General features: G+C 46.6%; 1 protein-coding gene across 1 annotated transcript in view; it reads left to right on the forward strand.

The window, feature by feature from the left end:
* Positions 1–13,373, forward strand: part of LOC120031008 (DENN domain-containing protein 4B-like) — a 40,462-nt gene that overhangs the window by 19,633 nt on the left and 7,456 nt on the right. Inside the window, exons 2-20 of the mRNA XM_038976522.1 lie at positions 506–823; positions 1,329–1,581; positions 1,699–1,768; positions 1,977–2,146; positions 5,509–5,750; positions 5,905–5,971; positions 6,678–6,736; positions 6,935–7,079; positions 7,331–7,506; positions 7,630–7,730; positions 7,998–8,213; positions 8,412–8,557; positions 8,797–8,930; positions 9,310–9,424; positions 10,088–10,423; positions 10,541–10,685; positions 10,837–10,989; positions 12,725–12,962; positions 13,072–13,354. Coding sequence (XP_038832450.1) covers positions 525–823; positions 1,329–1,581; positions 1,699–1,768; positions 1,977–2,146; positions 5,509–5,750; positions 5,905–5,971; positions 6,678–6,736; positions 6,935–7,079; positions 7,331–7,506; positions 7,630–7,730; positions 7,998–8,213; positions 8,412–8,557; positions 8,797–8,930; positions 9,310–9,424; positions 10,088–10,423; positions 10,541–10,685; positions 10,837–10,989; positions 12,725–12,962; positions 13,072–13,354 — 3,348 coding nt within the window. The 5' untranslated portion in view covers positions 506–524. The remainder of the gene's footprint in view (positions 1–505; positions 824–1,328; positions 1,582–1,698; positions 1,769–1,976; positions 2,147–5,508; positions 5,751–5,904; positions 5,972–6,677; positions 6,737–6,934; positions 7,080–7,330; positions 7,507–7,629; positions 7,731–7,997; positions 8,214–8,411; positions 8,558–8,796; positions 8,931–9,309; positions 9,425–10,087; positions 10,424–10,540; positions 10,686–10,836; positions 10,990–12,724; positions 12,963–13,071; positions 13,355–13,373) is intronic.

Consider the following 13,373-nt stretch of genomic DNA (forward strand, 5'->3'; position numbering starts at 1 on the left):
TTGATTTGCCAACTGTATCACATTTATTGTTTTGTTTTCTTGTTGTATTTCCTGATGCATATGAAATCCAACTTTTAGTTGCCATGTATACTGAAATAAACTAACTAAACTAATGGGTGAGTGGTAATTGGTGGGATCTCCCCTCAGCAGAATTCAGCAGCTTATTGTTGATCTCTCAGACCAGTCAGATCTGTATGAAATGAGAATGACTAAAGGTCTTTAAGTCAAAAATAAATATTTGTGTGTGGGACTGTGTGTGCATCCACATGCAATGATATTGTTATCACTGTCCTGGTTGTTGATCTATTGCCAATGATGAGAACCAAATATTGTCTGTCTGGATGATAAGGTTTTGTTTCTATAAGACTGTCGGAAGGAAGAAATCCATGATTCATCTACTGCTCAGCCAGTTGTATGTTTACATAAACGAGATTGCACAATCTCACCTTGGTTCCCCCTCTACTTCTCGTTCTCTTTTTCTCCCCCTCTCCCTCCCTCTCCACAGCAGTTGGCAGACAGGCGGCATGACGGAGGAGAAATGCCCCCAGCTAGTGGACTACTTTGTGGTGGCAGGGCTGGCTCCAGGGGGCTCGGCCCCACTGGACGAAGAGGGCCAGCAGAGAGGGTGTCGGGTGGTGGAGCCGGTTACAGACCTGGCGGTGATCGCCCGGGGCTTGGGGGAGGAGGTGCCCGAGGGCTTCACCTGCATCGAGAAGACCCAGGGGGGCCACCCGGCCGAGCTGAGCGCCGGACTCATCAACAACCCCCACATGTACCTGTGTTACCGCCGTGGGCATGACAAGCCACCCATCCTCGACCTCGGGTGAGACACTCCAGCAGTGATGAAAAAAATGACCATTCTATTCTAATGTGTGCTGGAGTCACAGACATTAGCCACAACATCAATGTAAAGCTATGCATGGTGCTTGGAGTTCACATACAGTAGCTAATGCATAACAATGCTTTGAATTTGCATTATGCAATTATCGACATAATGCATGCTGTAACCATGTACATCTGACCACAAAGGTTTTATTGTATGCTATTGCTACGTAGCCCTAAACTGCCATAATCATTCAATTAAGCATGTCTGGCCAAGCCATACATGACTGCGAAATGTAATTGTATACATACCCATAGATTCTTTAATGGAAAGAGCTATGCACGTCACATGATACATTAATTTGGGACAAAGTGTGGGATGTCTTCTAAACATGAAAAGAAAAGCTTTCCTTGAATGAGTGATAGAAATTGGTTTCTGTGAACTGTATAACTAGGGACATTGACTGACTGATTGTCCTGACTCTGTCCCCTCCCCCGGTCCCCAGGGTGCTGTACGAGGGCAAAGAGGTGGTGAAGCAGGGCTGGTATGTGATCGAGACCACCCCCTACAGCCGCTCAGCCAGCCTGAGCTCCGGGGGGCCTGCCACCCACCGCACCTTCCTGACCTACCGCCGTGCCCCAGAGTCCCAGGCCCTCCACACCCTGGGGGTCACAGACATCTCCCTCCTGCTGCCCAGCAAGGGGGAGGTGGCCCCCCACACCTTCTGCCGGGTGGAGAAGAACCTCAACACTGGCATAGTGCGTTTTGAAGCGCTCTGTTTTTCTACTCTATTTTTTTTAATGTAATTCTTAATCTCTCTCGCTCTTCCTCCATCCCTCTCTCTCTCACTGCGCTTTGTTGTTTTGGCTCCACAGTGGGGTCCAGCCTTATACCTGTGCTACAAAAGAGCTGTAGCCAAAGCCAATGCCCTAGTCTATGAAGCAGGTGAGTGTAGACTGTTCCATTCTGATGGTATCACAGCACTCATTCTGCTGCGTCGCCATATGTGATGTTGTAAACAGAGAAGGCATATTGACCTACTTTTTCATAATTAAAGACATTTAGAAGTAGAAAGATTTACCAAAAATGAAAGTATCTCTGTAGTCACTAATCAAACTTTTATTAACTGTCTGTCTCTGTGTGTGTTTCCCAGGTCTGATCAGTCGGTATCCGGAAGCGGACGTGGAGTCGTTCCCCTTGCCAGAGTCTGTGCCTATGTTCTGTCTGCCCATGGGTGTGACGGTGGAGAGCTGGCCCCTCAACACCAAGTACCAGCTCCCTGTCTTCTCTACCTTCGTCCTCACCAGTGCCAGTGGCGACAAGGTGGGTCCACCTGCCTGCCTCCCTCTCACACACACTCTCCAACACTCTAACACTGCGCAGTGGCTAAGCTATTGAGTCCATTGGGTTATGTGTTAAGCTGTGTAGGAAGGTTCTCTATATATTATTAAATCCAGACAAGCAAAACATTTTCTAATAAAAGCTCAGTTTATTCCAAAAAGTAAATCATATCATCCTAGTAGGATGTGCCCAGGATGAACCTGACCCCTTTCTTCAACTGTTTCCAGACCCTCCTCAGACCTATATCAAGCCAAACCACCCCTTTATTCTTTCCCTGCGCCATCATCATCTCCATCACCACCCTCCTCCCCTTTTTCTTTCTCTGTTCCCTATCCTTCCTTTTCTGCTCTTCTCAGCCTTGTTCTCAAGCCGTGTTTTCTTATCCCCTGCCTTGTGCTGTCCTGTCACCAAGGGGACCTGGCCATTCTTCTAAGAAAGATGACAAGTATTGTTTAACTGCAATAACAAAATACTAGTATACCTACTGATCCATGTTTAGTTGTACTACTGCTTCTACTGTATTCGTTCTAAAATGGCTATGTTGAAAATATGATAGTTTACTCAACAGAAGGATAGTAGAAACAACATTATAGTGCTGAAATAGTCACTAAAGCTCACCTTTGATTGACCACTCTTTGTTTCTCCATCTTTCTCTGTGAACAAATCCAATGCCTGGACCTGCCAAGCCATGTCCTCTAGCAATCCCTCCATCTTGGCTCGGTATCTTCCCTCGACTTCCAGTTTTCTCTGTCTCCATAGGATCTCCCTCTTTCTGATCTCTCTCCTCTTGTTCTCCAACCACTCCCTCTCGCTCTTTAACATTCTGTTACATTTCTGTTCAAAAGGGGTTAGGTCCTGTTTTTTCCTCATGTGATTTCCCCCTGCTTTCTGAGGGTGCTCTACTGTTTGGGAGTCAGTGGGAGTCAGTGCAGGCTCCACTGTTTGGGAGTCTGTGCCATCTCTCTCTGTATGGATCTGTTAAGACAAAATGAAACGACTATTAGCCTATATGGAAATTTAGTCGAGACCACTTTCACATTTGCCTTCACTTGAAACAGAGCAGAAAAGCGAATCAGAAAATGCCAGTGTTTACCGAAGTTGTGCAGTGGTGTCTGGTCCTGGAACGGCCTCTCTGATGGCTGACAATTTTCCTGTCATCCTGAAAAAATAAAAGGTTTCCATATAATCATGCAAACAAGACCATGACATTGATCAAGAATGTTTAGCATATGGCATCAGAAAATCTGACAATAGGCTCTCGTGTTTTGACAATATTTCTGAGTTTATTTTTTTGCTCACAGTTATTGGCCTTGGGCGGATAGACACACTGCGTCCGCGATTCATTACATTCCCCTCTGCCTTCTGTGGGTATTCCACTGTTTGGTTCATAGAGTCAGTGCCGTCTCTCTCCTGTGTACGGATCTGTTAGGGCAAATGGAACAACACTTAGCCTATATGGAGAGTTTAGCCAAGACCACTCTCACATTTGCCTTCACTTGAAACAGATCTGAAAAAATGTAAATGCCAGTGTTAATACATGAGTATATGGGCTGGTTTACCGAAGTTGGGCAGTGATGTCTGGTCCTGGATCTGCCTCTCTCACGGCAGACAGTTTTCTCGTCTTCCTGAAAAAGAAAACGTTTCAATTATCATTATGACAAGAACATGACATGGTTCAAGATTGATTGGCATATGGCATGAGATTAAGAATTTGAGATTAGGGTAGCATGTTTTTAAAGCTTTTTTGTATGTTTTTTTAACTCACAGTTATTGCCATTCTTTGAGGGATAGATGACACACTCCATCTGTGAGTCATTACGTCCCTCTCTGCGTTCTGAGAGTAGTCCACTGTTTGGGACACAGAGTCAGTGCTGTCTCTCTTTGTATGGATCTTTTAAGACAATGAAATAACTGTTAGCCTACTTTGAAAGTTGAGGCGGAAACAGGTATAAACAATTCTTAAAAACTTTTCAGAAAATGTCAGTGTTCCTCCATACTGTATTAACCAATGAATATAAGGACTGGTTTACCAAAATTGGGCAGTGGCGTCTGATCCTGGATCTGCCTCTCTCACGGCAAACAGATTTCTCATCCTCCTGAAAATAGAACATGTTTTATCACCATGAACATGACATGGATCAAGAATGATTAGTATATGGCATCAGATTAAGAAATCTGAGATTTAGCTATCGTATTAAAACAACATTTTCACATGATTTTTTACATTTACAGATCTTGCCCTTCTTCGAGGGACAGACGCACTCCGTCCACGATTCATTACATCCTTCACTGCCTTCTGAGGGTGTTTCACTGTTTGGGTCACAGAGTCAGGGCTTTCTCTCTCCTTTGTATGGACAAAATTAAACAACTCTCAGCCAAGACCACTCTCAAATTTGCATTAATTTGAAACCGAACTGAAAAAGTTTATTACAGAACATGTGTGTTACTAATAATTACAGTCTTATGTATTGGCTGGTTTACCGAAGTAGGGTAGTGGCATCTAGCCCTCGATCCGCCTCTCCTACGGCTGACAATTTTCTCATCATCAGAAACTGCACTTCTTCGGGACATGGACACACTTAGTCGTCGATTCATTGCTTTGTTGAACAGAGGGTCCAATGAATGTGTGAAATCAGCTTGAAAAAATCTGCAGAAATAGCAAGGTTGTCTCTTCAAAGGATTTTTCACAGACTGACGATTTTGGAATATGTTCCATTGATTTTGTTTGATGATATAGTAATCATCACTATGGTAACTCAGAACTCATCTGATTATGATCAGGGAATCAGCATCATGAGTGATGACATCACAGTGACACGCCAGTGAGGCCACCAGTAAGGAGTATTGCTAATTCTGTGGTTGCTACAACAAAATCTAATTCTAGAACCAAATGGGCTGAGATATTTCTAATTCCACAAAATGCCATGACCTACGGTGGCTGACAAGGTTCAGAAATACACACTCACAAAGAAATGTATATCAAGTGTGATATATGAAGATTGACAAATCCTAATGTTCTAATGTTGATAAATACCAACTATTTGTTGCTTGACTTGTGTGTAGTTATTTACCAATGCAGCTATTCAATATCATGCTTGCCTACCTCAATTACAAGTTTTAAATTGGCCCACTGTATAGACTTTATCTGCGATAAAGCAATAAAAACAACAACATTGAGATGCAAATGACTTCAGTATGAACTCGCTCACAGTTTAATAAAAAAATGTAACTCCACTATTTCTCACAGTATCTAGCATTTGCTAACTGTTTACACAGTTCAAAGCATCTAGCGTTAGCTAAATCCTTACTTTTTAACACTCCCGTGTCTCCTCTTCCCGTCCCAGGTTTACGGTGCTGCCATCCAGTTCTACGAGGCGTTCCCACGGGAGTGCCTCTCGGAGCGGCAGAGCGTCCGTCTGGGCCTGGTGAGCGTGGTGGACCGGCGGCCTATCACCAACCGCACCCTGCAAGTGAAGAAGAGCGTGTGTGTTCTCTCCCACTGGCCCTTCTTCACCGTCTTCCAGAAGTTCCTCACCTTCGTCTACCGATACTCCATCTCCGGACCCCACGTGCTGCCCCTTGAGAAGTCAGTGGTCCTTCATGGCAAATATCAGCTATGTGTCTTTATAAACCTAAACTGGCTAATCTACTGGCTAACATACCTTCAGCCTATTGGCTGTTGATTCATGTTATGGTTGGTTGTTTGGTTGATTTATTAACATGAACTCTGCTCTCTCCAGGCACATCTCCAGCTTCATGCACAACGTCCCCTTCCCCTCCCCTCAGCGGCCTCGCATCCTAGTGCAGGTAGGGACACCTGTCTTTAACTCAATTCACATTCTCTTATCTTTATTCCTTATTAACACATCAAAGCACTTTAAAGCATCAGACGGGTGGAGTGGAAAACCTTGCTAAGCATTGATTTAGCTCAGGGCTATACAGAAGGCAGCATTAAAATACCTAATTCAAGTAAGACATGACTGTGATTATTAGCTGAATCAGGAGTTTTAGTGCTAGTTTAGAACAAAAGCTTTCTCTGTGTGTGCGTTACAAGCGGAACCTCAGCTTGAGTTCTATTTGAGCTTGACACCAGTAGCATTGTGGTGTTTCTCACTAAAGATGTGACTTCCTCCCCCACAGGAAATGGGCGTTGAATGAATTGATGGTTTCACTGGTTAGTGTGTGCAGATGGACAGGGTAAAAATAACACCCAATCAAAACAATCTATAATTTACTGTGGATTTTAAATAATTTAACATCACTGAATGATCCTTCCGGCTCTAGAAAGTAGAGACGATTGTTTAAGTAGTTTGGGGATTTCTAGAAAACTCAAATCGAGTCTCATGGGGCTTTTCAAACTTGATTCCTAATTGCTTGTTTCAAATCAACAGATATCAATTTGGTGAATGGTGGTCTATGAAATTGAAGCATGGCTAAACGTTCTTCCTTAGACCTGTAGATTATTGTCCACCATGTTGGTTTGTTAATGAAAAATGTTTGTGTGTCATTTCAGCTCTCCCCCTATGACAACCTTCTCCTCTGTCAGCCCGTCTCCTCCCCCTTACTGCTCAGGTCAGTACAGTAAATCTGCATTAGGTCGAGTCGCAATAAACTATGTGGTGGAATGCGTTCTTCTGCGCTAGGCGCTATCTCTCCAACCATGTCTTAGTTTCCCCTGAGGGATTTCTATTATCATGTTGAAGTCATGTTGAAGTGAATCCATTAAAACAATAATGAATTGATAAAGAGGCTGTTCTTTTCTGTCTGTAGTGGTGCCAGCTTTGTGAAGCTGCTGCAGAACCTGGGCCCTGAGAACGCCTGTGTCCTGCTGCTGGCTGTGCTGACGGAGCACAAACTACTGCTACACTCCCTCCGCCCCGACGTCCTCACCTCCGTCAGCGAGGCCCTGGTGTCTGTGAGTCACACACACGCCAAACCTACACACACCGCCATATACACACACAAAGACATATACGTACACACACACTCATTCCAAGGGGGCGGCAGGTAGCCTAGTCATTGGAGCGTTGGGCCAGTAACCGAAATGATGCTAGATCGAATCCCCAAGCTGATAAGGTAAAAATCTGTCGTTTGCCCCTGAACAAGGCAGTTAACCCACTGTATTAATTTAAAAAATAAATAAAATAATGCACTCTATCCCTCTAGATGACGTTCCCTCTGCGTTGGCACTGCCCGTACATCCCCCTGTGCCCGCTGCGGCTGGCAGACGTACTGTGTGCCCCCATGCCCTTCATCGTGGGCGTCCACTCCAGCTACTTTGACCTCTATGACCCCCCTACTGACGTGGTGTGTGTTGACCTGGACACCAACACCATCTTTCAGTGAGTACACTGACCTTGAAGGGCCTGGACCAGGATGCAACTGATGGAAGAGGAAGCAACAAAACAAACATACACACGTTTGAAAGGATGAAATCCATAGTTTTGTTTTCTCTTCTCCTGCAGAGCAGAGGACAAGAAGCCGTTGTCATGGCGATCGCTACCAAGGAAGCAAGGCAAGATGCTGGTGAATACCCTCACCAATTTGATGAAGACTCTGGAGAAAAGTGAGTGATTGCTGGAGACCATGCATGACATGCACTCTCTTCTCCCTTCTGTCAATCATTTTACATCATCTAGCCTACTTATTCTGAAGCCCATCTAGGGACTGATGCTGGAAAATGAGTACAAGCTAAAACATATTGGTGCAATACATCTGACTCTTGATAATTCTATGTGCCAATGCTTTGTATCTTCATCATTTTCTCTCTGTGCCTCTCCACCACTACCCCCATTTCCCTCACTTTTCCTCTCCCCACATTCTTCTCCATCAGTCTACACCACTGGCCAAGAGGAGGCCACCCTGGAGTTCCTGCTGACGGACTATGACCTGATCTACGGGCGTCAGAAGCAGCTGGAGCTGGAGATCCAGGAGGCCTTCCTGCGCTTCATGAGCTGCCTGCTGAGGGGCTACCGCGCCTACCTGCTGCCCATCACCCAGGCCCCCTCAGACAGGACCACCGACTGCAGCTCCCTCTTCAACCTGCAGGGTCAGTGTGGGAGGGGGTGGCTGCCTGTGTGTGTGACAAATAACAAAAAAAAATGTGCACAAATATTATATAACATTCTAGCTGAGTACATGTGTGTGGGGGTTTTACCTCACCTACTTACTGTGTCGATAACCAGCATCCCTGTGAAGCTAGTGTTTTAATGTGTGTCTGAAGTTAACCCCTCCCTGGCTCTTGCAGGCTTCCTGAAGTCTCGTGAACGCACCCACCAGAAGTTCTACACCCAGCTGACCAGGACCCAGATGTTCACTCAGTTCATCGAGGAGTGCTCATTCGTCAGTGATCGCCATGCCTGTCTCGAGTTCTTCGACGAGTGTGTCCAGAAGGTCAGAATCACATCTTCTTGTTTTACAGGATGTTTAGTGACGCACCATATCTTATGGAAGCTTTTAGTGTGTTGATTCTAATACTGAAACCGGATGAGCCTTTTTGTATTTGCACAACTAATGGAAATGTGTGTGATCCCATTCCTGCCCTCTACGTTGTCAATGTTTGTGTATTTCTGTGTATGTGACCTGTGTTTGCGGTGCGTGTGTGTGTACATATATGCGGTGTGTGTAAGCAGTCGGATGTGGAGAAGCCTGAGGAGGTGCGTCTGATAGACCTGGACGAGGCCCACAGTGGGGAGCACACGGTCTTCATCATGCCCCCAGAGGAACCCCAGGAGCCAGACGGTTCAGAGTGCCCCACTCACTACAGGTAACACAGGCTCTACATATAGCAGGGTCTTCATCATGCCCCCAGAGGAACCCCAGGAGCCAGACGGTTCAGAGTGCCCCACTCACTACAGGTAACACAGGCTCTACATATAGCAGGGTCTTCATCATGCCCCCAGAGGAACCCCAGGAGCCAGACGGTTCAGAGTGCCCCACTCACTACAGGTAACACAGGCTCTACATATAGCAGGGTTCGTGTTCTCTAAGCTTCTCAAAGTAGGGCTGGGACTAGGATCAGTTTAGTCTTTTAAATAATAAAGAATACGAAGGTTGATCTGATTCTAGATGAGCACAAATAAGTGCCCCGGCACTTTATACTGTCTGATGCTGTGACCAGTGACATCGTGTTTGTCTGTTTACAGCTATGAGACATTCCCTGTGCTCTGCATGGATCTTTTTGACCGGCCTCAGGACCAGCTACGTGTCCCTACCAAGGGGAGTGCCCCCAGCAGCCCTGCCCCGCGACGGACCAAACAGGTACAGACCCCAACATGCTGTGCCAGAGCCCCTTAAAACACACTGCAACACCGTTGAAAGCCAACACAACTATACAATAATATTAAGAGGCTGACTCACGCAGTTTAATTTCAATCTTTATTATTTTATTAAGGGCATTACCCTGCCTGCAAATCAAAACAAGTGATGTACTGGGCCATATGCACTACCCTCTGTAGTGCCTTGCGGTCGTAGGCCGAGCAATTGCCGTACTAGGTAGTGATGCAACCAGGCAGGATGCTCTCGATGTTGCAGCTGTAGAACCTTTTGAGGACTATTTGTGTGCGCTCCCCAACCCCTCTTTTACGCTGCTGCTACTCTCTGTTTATCAAATAGCATCAATCAACTTGATCTGTTCAAGACTCCCCAGTTAGCTTTATGATAACCCAGTTTTCCACAGCTAAAGAGGGAACATGGTTCACTGTTTTTCTGTGCCATTTGAATTTAATGAGCATTCATATTTCATCCTTCATTCAATATTTAAAAGCAGGAAGCACAGTGGCGGCTGTGTATTTTGGGTGAATACCACAAGCACCCTTCAGGGTTGTTAAGTTGGCCTACTAGGACACATAGGAACCACATTATTACGGCTTTAGTGAATCTAGATTGGATTACCTAACTCCTGTATCCCTGTTTCTCCTTTAGGAGATTAAGCTGGCACAGAAGCGGGCACAGATATACTCGGCAGTGCCCGACATGTGGTCCAAATGCCTGCTTGGCCACTGCTATGGGCTGTGGTTCATCTACCTGCCCACCTTTGTGCGGGCGGAGAGTGCCAAGGTGCGTGCCTTGCAAACGGCATACGAGGTGCTCAAGCACATGGAGACCAGGAAGGTGGTACTACCAGATGAGGTGTGTTACAGGATCCTGATGCAGCTGTGTGGGCAGTACGGGCAGCCTGTACTCGCTGTTAGGGTACTTCTGGAGATGAAGAAAGCTGGGATCACACCCAACACCATCACCTATGCATACTACAACAAGGTGAGACATTATTTACTTGAATTAAAAATAGAGTTCAATCCCGTCTGTGATCCCATCTGTAGTGTTGTCTTTTTCCCCCCATATTGACTCACCTCTGGCTCGGCCCTCTCTCCTCAGGCAGTGCTGGAGAGCAAGTGGCCCTCCACCAATCAGGGTGGCCGTCTGCGCTGGGCCAAGTTGCGTAACGTTCTGATGGCCGTGGCGCAGTTCAGACAGCCAATCAGACAACGGCAGAAGAGTGGTTCAGTAGGCTCGCGGACAGGTCAGGACATATTTACATGTTATTTGTTTTTTACTATTGTTTGTAACAATAAATAGTCATTGGTTTTAGAGTGGCCTTTTTAATGGTTTGAATTAAAATCATTATATATGTTAAAACATAGAGGTGAAACATGTTTTGTCTTTTTAAAAAGATACAATGGACAGTAACCAACGGTCCCGCCCACAATCTAACCTGATTCGTCAGTCCAGCTGGAGCGGCCTGAGTGAAAGCTCCAGCCACGAATCGCTGACGGGGTCTATGGTGAAGAGCAACAGCCTGAACAGCATGAGAGGCTCAACAGACAGTGAGTGACGGATATCTATTTTATAGAAATAGCACGGTAATTGGAATGTTATATAATGGCATTGAGGAGTACACCAACTCAGTCACCGGCTTCATCAATAAGTGCATTGACGACGTCGTCCCCACAGTGACCGTACGTACATATCCCAACCAGAAGCCATGGATTACAGGCAACATCTGCACCGAGTTAAATGCTGCCGCCTTCAAGGAGCAGGACACTCATCCGGACGCTTATAAGAAATCCCGCTATGCCCTTAGATGAACCATCAAACAGGCAAAGCGTCAATACAGGACTAAGATTGAATCCTACTACACCAGCTCTGACGCTCGTCGGATGTGGCAGGGCTTGCAAACTGTTACGGACTACAAAGGGAAACCCAGCCGTGAGCTGCCCAGTGACACAAGTCTACCAGACGGGCTAAATGCCTTTTATGCTCGCTTCGAGGCAAGCAACACAGGAGCATGAACGAGAACACCAACTGTTCCGGACGACTGTGTGATCACGCTCTCCGTAGCCGATGTGAGCAAGACCTTTAAACAGGTCAAAATTCACAAGGCCTTGGGGCCAGACGGATTATCAGGACGTGTACTCGGAGCACGCACGGACCAACTGGCAAGTGTCTTCACTTACATTTTAAACCTCTCCCTAACCGAGTCTGTAATACCTCCATGTTTCATACAGACCACCATAGTCCCTATGCCCAAGAAAGCGAAGGTAACCTGCCTAAATGACTACCGCCCATTAGCACTCATGTCGGTAGCCATGAAGTACTTTGAAAGGCTGGTCATGGCTCACATCAACACCATCATCCCGGAAACCTTAGACCCACTCCATTTTGCATACCGCCCCAACAGATTCACAGACGTCGCAATCTCAGTTGCACTCCACACTGCCCTTTCCCATCTGGACAAAAGGATCACCTATGTGGGAATGCTGTTCATTGGCTACAGCTCAGCGTTCAACATCATAGTGCCCACAAAGCTCATCACTAAGCTAAGGACCCTGGGACTAAACACCTCCCTCTGCAACTGGTTCCTGGACTTCCTGATGGGCCGCCCCCAGGTGGTAAAGGTAGGCAACAACCGGTTGCATCACCGCCTGGTATGGCAACTGCTCAGAATCCGACCGGAAGGCACTACAGAGGGTAGAGCGTGTGGCCAAGTACATCTCTGGGGCCAAACTTTCTGCCATCCAGGACTTATTTACTAGGCAGTGTCAGAGGAAAGCCCAAAAAATGGTCAGACTCCAGTAACCTAAGTCATAGACTGTTCTCTCTGCTACCACACGGCAAGTGGTCTAGGTCCAAAAGGCTCCTTAACAGCTTCTACCCCCAAGCCATAAGACTGCTGAACAATTAATAAAATGGCCACCCGGACTATTTCCATTTTTACACTGCTGCTACTCACTATTTATTATCAATGCATAGTCACTTTACCAGTACCTACATGTACAAATTACCTTGACTAACCTGTACCTCCGCACATTGACTCGGTACCGGTACCCCCAGTATTTTCACTTTATTTAGTAGATATTTTCTTAACTCTATTTCTTTAACTGCATTGTTTGTTAAGGGCTTGTGAGTAAGCAATTCACGGTAAGGTCTACTCCTGTTGTTATTGGCGCATGTGAGAAATAAAATGTGATTTGATTTAAGGTTTAATGGAACATAACACTCTCATCAAACATCTGTGTCTAATGTTTGGGAACCACCCTCCTAACAATTTCCACCCCACAGAGTCTAAGCTCTCAATGAAGGCGGTGCTCCGGAACGCAGGTGCCAATGGCTGCAGCAATCCTGCCTCCCGTAAGCCCCCCGTGGGGCCACGAGACACCTCCACCCCTTCTCCCTTTTCCCCTGGTGGTGTCCTGGTGCGCCGTGACCAGGTGTGCCTGTCCACCTTCTACAAAGACTGTGCCGAGACGGCCGTCTCTGAGCCCGACTGCAGCTGCCAGCCTGGGGACAGAGACGGCAGGTGAGGGGGTGGAGAAGCTGAGGCTGAAATGTTCTGATATGTTTTTGGATTACAGTTTGAAAATCACTCAGATATACTATAAGAGTCTATTCCTCTGTTCTCAATGTAGGCCACCTGGGCCGAGAGACACTGTGAGCCGCAAGCCCGTTGACGAGAACTACAATAATGTGTCACCGCCGAGTCGGGGAAGCCTGGCAGGGAAACTGCAGCAGCTGCTCACACCTACTCGTCATCGAGTCTCGGGGCGGCGGGCCGCCAGTGTAGACGCACGGCGCTCGGGGGGTGAAAACGGGCCGGTGCGCAGGGTGTCGGAACAGAGGCCGTCCCGAAAAGCCCAGGTGGCTGAGAGCCTGCTGAAGGCTAAGGAGAGGCTCTACACTGCTACCTCTGAGGTGAGGGGACAACATGTGG

The sequence above is a fragment of the Salvelinus namaycush genome, chromosome 37, assembly GCF_016432855.1.
Source record: "Salvelinus namaycush isolate Seneca chromosome 37, SaNama_1.0, whole genome shotgun sequence".
Lineage (NCBI taxonomy): Eukaryota > Metazoa > Chordata > Actinopteri > Salmoniformes > Salmonidae > Salvelinus > Salvelinus namaycush.